This window comes from Atta cephalotes (genome assembly GCF_000143395.1).
Source record: "Atta cephalotes unplaced genomic scaffold scaffold00008, whole genome shotgun sequence".
In the NCBI taxonomy this organism is placed as follows: domain Eukaryota; kingdom Metazoa; phylum Arthropoda; class Insecta; order Hymenoptera; family Formicidae; genus Atta; species Atta cephalotes.
In genome coordinates, this window is record NW_012130072.1 from 4,954,068 (window position 1) to 4,960,958 (window position 6,891).

The window sequence follows — 6,891 nt, forward strand, 5'->3', positions numbered from 1 at the left end:
CTCTCTCTCTCTCTCTCTCTCTCTCTCTCTCTCTCTCTCTCTCTCTCTCTCTCTCTCTTTGACTTTTGTGCCCCCGGCCCTGCCAAGCCAGCCAGCCCCTAGCCTATAGCCCCCAAACCCCTTTTGCCCACATAGGTAGAGTGCCATGCCATGCGTGTTCGCTCTTGCTGTAGGTATGTCGCGAGTTTCAACGCGGGGCGTGCAAACGCGGCGAGACGGAGTGCCGGTTTGCGCACCCCCTCGAGACGGTGCAGGCGAACGAGGACGGCTCTGTGACGGTCTGCATGGACGCTGTCAAGGGCCGATGCAATCGGGACCCCTGCCGCTATTTCCACCCCCCTCTGCACCTTCAAGCCCACATTAAGGCCGCACAATCTCGGGCTAGCATTGCGGTAATGCATTCTCTCTCTCTTTCTCTCTATCTATCTCTCTTTCTTCTTTTTTATTTTTCTACCTTTTTCTTTTTTTCTTTTATTTCTCACATTTTCTTCCTTTTTCTTGATACATTAATTCTCACGACTATTTACATTTCTTTTTTATTATTCTCAATTTTTGTTTATTTGTCCTATTTTTGTTTGCGCTTTTGTTCTGTCCTTTTCAAATATTTCTTTTAATTTGATGACTATTTTGAGTCCAGCCATTTTCCTCTTAACGAAGTCCATACTATTTGCCTCTTAAATTCTCTTTAGGCGACACAGAGGATTTCCTTGTTGTTTTTTTCTTTATCACACATCCAAATTGTCCGTTCTGTTTTTATTTCTTCATCTTAATTGTCGGTGAATTGCGACAGAAATTTATTTTATTGTTGGATACAACATAACAAATAAAGCAAGATACCAATTTAATATAATCCAAGAAAATATTTTATGGTGTCGCATGGTTTCTGGCGTCAAAACACCGATACTATATTCAGTGTCAGCGATTGTCCCATTAAACACAATATCCGCATGAATATAAATGGTTTTATAAGGGCTTCTAGTTTTTGTGACGGAATTTATTTTACGAAAACGTTGACAGGGAAACGTTATTTAGATTCATACATTATATGTTGACGTAGAAAAAATGAAAATATAATATGTATGAAAAAAGCCGTTTTTATAAAAATTTTTTCCTCGGTATAGTTCTGTTACAAGATTAAACATAAAAATTCTTCATGTTAATGGGTCAACCGTGAACGCTAATAATCTTTTTTTTCTTTCTACTTTCTTCTTTTTCTGCCTTTCTGCCTCTTTCCAGCCTCGACCTCGCAGATCGTTCCATGTGACGTGTGCTTCATGCAAGTGTGTCGTCTCTTTTTTCATTTTTTTTTTAATTATCTTTCGCTGAAAATTGGTCGATGTCAAAAAGGGTAAAGTAATGCCCGATGCTCTATCCTTTTCATTGTTGGGCTGCGATAACAAAGTACAGTGGTGTTGATGTCGCTTGTCGTGAAAGAAAAGTGACGGAAGTGTGTATCGCGGTTTCACTGTTGTTGCAAATGCATTTCTGTCATTAAGAGAAATTATTTATTAAATCTATATCGTAAAGTGTGAATGCTTTGTGATTCAAAGTGATGTAACGGATTGTCCTATTCATTTTTGAAAAAGAAAGAATATAAATTAATTAAATATTATGTGTAGAATATAATACAAATGTAACATTACATAATCAATTCAGTATATTGTATCTAAAGATACATAATTATTGATTATCGAAAAGGAATGAAATTAATTAATAAAAAAAATTAATTTAAATTTTATCAAATACGTTTCATATTTCATTCTTATTATCTCATTTTTTGCGATTGATTAAAAATATTACGTTACATTAAATTTAGTTTTAATATTACAAACGAAATGAATTCGCAATCACAAATATTCCGCACTTTAAGAAATAATCGAAAATTATCAATGCTAAAAAAGAAAAATATATCGCGCTTTTGCCTAACAAGCTTGGAAAAAATTGCTCTATTTTTTTCTTTTTCTTTTTTATTCGTATATACATAATTTCTGATCTTGGTAAAAATTTAATGCATTTTTTTTAATTATTACTAAATAATCATATTAACTCTGTTTATATTAACTGAGAAGTAAAACTATTTGGATTTCAATCTAAATATGACGCTTTGCCCATAGCTACTATACACAAAAGATCTGCAAAATCTAAATCCATTTACAGACCAATAACAATAACAATAAATAAAATAAAAATAGGATAGTAAATGGATTATGCTATTTTAATTAATAATAATCTAATAATACTACTAGACAATGACTAGATAAGTATTTACGTAAATTGCATATTATTTTTGTTAGAAAAGTGTTTCAACTGAATAAAACTCAAGTTCCATTCTTGTTTATTTCCTATGTAATACTTTAGTTATAACGTAATGAGAATACAGTAATACTAGATAGTATAATTGAATGGGTTTAAGAAAAATGCATATATTTTTACCAGGGTAGCTTCATTTATACTCTCACATGTTATAATCTCCACTTTCTTTCTATCTCCTGTATATGGTGACTTGATTACGATTATATAACGGTCCCACTGTACTTTTTTCTATCAAAATTACGGCTGAATGGACGAAAATTCAAAAATTTCGAAAAATCGAACGGATAGAGAAGAATATCGATACACTTTATCGATACACGCGATACTCTCAGAAAGTCTTTTATGTAGGCTAAGGATGTCGCCCGCGAAGAACAAAAGACTCGAAGTGCACGCATGTTCTCCTCAACCGCACATTGTTCCCTTTTCCTTTTCAACCTTTGTTTTCTTCCTATCTCGTTTCTCCTATACCCCTGAAAGCATAGTTCCTTTTCTCTTACTCTTAATCTCACAAGTTTTCTCTTTCTCTCTTTCTCTCTTTCTTCTTTCATGTTTATCATCACCCTTCCTTTCTTAGTTTTGCATCAAAAGAAGCTTTTGCTGCGCTGCTTTTCGCCAATCTACGTCGAGTATGTACATCGCCGGTCTTTTTCCTTGATAATAATAGTCCCTTTACGTGCTTCACACTATTGAACACGTATTAAGTTTTACATAATGCCGATTTATATCACGAATGTATTTATACATACGATGTCATCGCGCGCGAAGGCAAATTAAGATGGAGCAATAATATTGGCCAATTGTTGCGCAGTGTTAGAATTATATGATAGTTGTGCTAGGAGTACGATGAACTTTTGTCATTTAATAATATCTGTCATGCAAATATTACACCTATGGATTGTTAATTAAACTTGTCTAAAATAAATCACGATACTAAAATGATGATACATATGATATTATACAAAACAAATTTTTTCTGACTTATATATAATCTATAATACATTCTTGCTTTATGCATTTATCTAATCAGTTTACATTTTAGTTTTATGAACAAAAGATGCGTGATATCGTCTCCTACATAATTACCATACAGATTTATTTCGACATCTTTTTCCTTACCTCTGAATTTTTCCGATTATTTCCTGATCTTCTTATAATATAATTACTTTCTTTTATTATTACTTGATTTTCTCCCAACAATCGTATAGTTCTCGTCCCATGTTTGTCGCTTTTGTGTTCGTCCATATTTTACATCTCCTGTATGATGTTCAGCCGTTTCTGTAGTGTGTAGTGAGTAGTACACGAGGCAAAATTCTTGTTAACATCACCAAAACACCACTGTTCTATTTCTCTCTTTCTAGCAGCCTATCGCAGCTATCCAGGTGCAAAGAACTAGTTGCAATACACCAATCACCTGTTCGGTACTTAGGTCATAATAATTACAAATACTTTTGCAGCTATGTGCACGTTCCATTTCCTTCCGATATAAAAAAAAATACTGTTAAATATTTGTTTTTGTATTATTGGTACATTTTGTATTATTGATCCAATTTCATTTCCATTATCCAAATGTGAATATACACATTAATACATTAAGCATTTTAAACTAGATAATCATATAAGTACGAAATGATTATATAAAATTATATAATTTCAAGTCTTATTATATAATTTTTAATGAATTTATTAATGCAACGTTCATATACGAACCATGTATTGTTTATATGTGCATTGTTAATGGAGGAATTTTTGGATTCAATTGGATTGAAATGAAGAAAAAATGAGGAATTGGAAATGGAACGTGATCACGTTCTTGTAAATAAGATGTAGTTGAGAAAAAATATCTCTTACGAATGACACGTACACCACCCTGCTGACAAGCTGTGCTGCACGAAACCCGGCTATCAACCCCGCTGCTGTTTTTGCTGCCCCACACAAAAACGCTACACTAAGAGTTCCCGAAAGATACATAGAAAAAAAAAAAGAACCAGTAGAAGGAAGGAACAGATACGACGGGTTTGTTGGGAGGTGTGTGGGCCAGGCGATAAAATGTCTTTGTCCACTTCCGTTGTCAAATCTGTCTCTTAATTTTCTCAATCGCGCGCGATCGCGATAACGTTAGCATCAAGCACGAGAAGATTGTGTAATTTTCGCAGTCACGGAATGACATGAAGAATTGTTAGCGACGTACTCGCTCTTTCGATTCATTCAATTAAGCAGGATCTAAATTAGAAGATCGTTCTTCCGTCATTGTCCTTCAATCGATTTTAACCTGGAAATACGTCTCTTTTGTTGTCGTTTATATTATAGCATTATTATTTCAATTAAAAGGAGAATTATTCGTATCCTTGAAAATTGGGTCGGAGGCTAACGATTTGACTAACGAGTTCACTCCGGTTAATGAACGAATAATTGGTTGGATCAGGATTTGCAAACGTGTTTAGTGCAAAGTGCAACTGGATGACGACCGTTCCGAAGTCAGTTACGTATTTGTAAACAGCGCGGGGTGGACATACCCCGTTTCCTGCAGACTCAATCATCGTGTTTTCAATCCGTGAACTTGTCTCGGGGACACGATCGTATTCATTATCTGGGGGAAAAACAGTCCGAAAAGTAACGACTAGAGAAAAATAAAAGCTGGAGTAAAAGAGAGAGAAAGAGCGAGAAAGACTTTCAGCGACGTCGCGCGGAAGATCTGCAGCCACACCCGGACACAATGGAGGAAAAGTCTCACATGGATGATTGCGGCAGACCAGCTTGTTGGCAGGGAAGTCTCATTCTCTAAAAGTGGTTTTCAATTTCCCAAGGGTGCATACCGCGTACCGACAGAATCACCTCCGTCCGAATTTGCCTCAGGGGTTACGGACCGACGTGAATCTTTTAGAAAACGAAACACGACCACGATACGGGGGGAATGTTTGTTTTACCAGTTCGCTCAGTTTTATTCCCTTTTTCAGATGGCCCATCGATGGTTCGACGTCTCGTGAGAAAATTTAAACTGCAGATTTTGTTTCTAGTTTTTAAATTCGATAAAGTTTCCACATATCCTGTGATTTTAACCTACCGGAACTGACGCCAAAATATAGGCTTTCTACAATAAGCCATCTAAGTTTTAAATCTTACGCCATGAGAAATTGATCAACATTGATCGAATGTGAGAAAAATAATCGACTATGATTGGTTAATTTTTTAGTTTAAGATTTAAATCTTAAGCAATGTGGCTTATTATAGATACAACAGTTACTGACACTACATTATGAGTTTATGTTAATTAAAAGGCACTATTAATTAATTTTAAGGGGATAAAATAACAAAAATGAATGATTTAATAATAATTTAATAAGAATAATAATTTAATAAGAATAATCCATATTTTTAGACATAATATCAAGAAAATTATTTGAATTTTTTGACAAAGATTTGTAATATAAATAGGTTTTATACAATCAGTTTCGAAAGATTAAAGCAATTAACCTTTAAGAAATTAGTAATTCTGAAATTTAAAAAAGAATATTAATATTATACGTATAGCTACGGTTTACTTTTGTTTGTTAAAATTCAATAAGATCGTTATTCCAATAATAAATTATATGTTAACATAGAAAAACTCACAATATATGATAAAAAATGTTTCGTTATCTTGATTGATACAAATTGTTTGTATGCTTGATATGCTCTAAAATTATTTTGATATGAAATATTTTAATAATGTATTATGATGAATTTCAATTAAATTTTGTAATCAATCTCGATTATACTGACGACGTCGCCAACGAAGGCCATTTTAAACCGCATCGTCGTGACGTGATGCACTCTTCGGAATTGGTATGCCATACCTGAATGTTTACCAAGTGTACGACACGAAGTTCCTAAGCACGTAAGAGTGCAGATCTATCACTGAAACCGCATACGACACGTGCGAGCTACACAAGCTCGCGCATTCTCGATCTGTACAAAAACAAAATCATTGTCGCACATGTAAATATACACTCGCATGCACACTGTGCACACATACACATATAAACATACATTATACAGACATATACCAGAAAAACTATCACGACACACTGTTATCCTGTTCCTTAAAGAAGATGCCGACGACAACAGCGAGTTCTTGAGTAAGAAGACTTGAACAAGAGAACACCGTACACTTGGATGTTCGAGAGAAATGGTGTAAATTAACTGATAAACTAAACCAATGTCTCTTTCGTAAATTTTTCAGGTATTGTAAAGATAGAAAGACGAGAAGTACGGGTCCTAAAAAAAAATGACCCTCTTCTTTTGCTTCATTCATACTCTCTTGCACGCATTTCTCTGTAACTTTTTCCACTTCCTTACTATTTATATATATGTTATGTATAATTTTATCTCTTTCTTTCTCTCTCTTTCTCTTTCTCTCTCGATCGCCTTCTCCATTTCGCAAGGGAGGCGCCGAAAGGGAAGAGCAAATGGATGCTGACACAAAGCGGGAGAGAAAAGTGGAGCGAGAAGCCAAAGAGTCATATATCAATCACATATATGTATATATATATGTGTATATATATATATATATATATATATATATATATATATATACTATAT

General features: G+C 34.3%; 1 protein-coding gene across 1 annotated transcript in view; it reads left to right on the top strand.

Annotated features, from left to right (window-relative positions):
- LOC105627374 (zinc finger protein 36, C3H1 type-like 3) overlaps positions 1-6,891 on the top strand; it is a 63,401-nt gene that overhangs the window by 47,075 nt on the left and 9,435 nt on the right. The window contains exon 5 of the mRNA XM_012208657.1: positions 174-392. Within this exon, the coding sequence (XP_012064047.1) occupies positions 174-392 (219 nt within the window). The remainder of the gene's footprint in view (positions 1-173; positions 393-6,891) is intronic.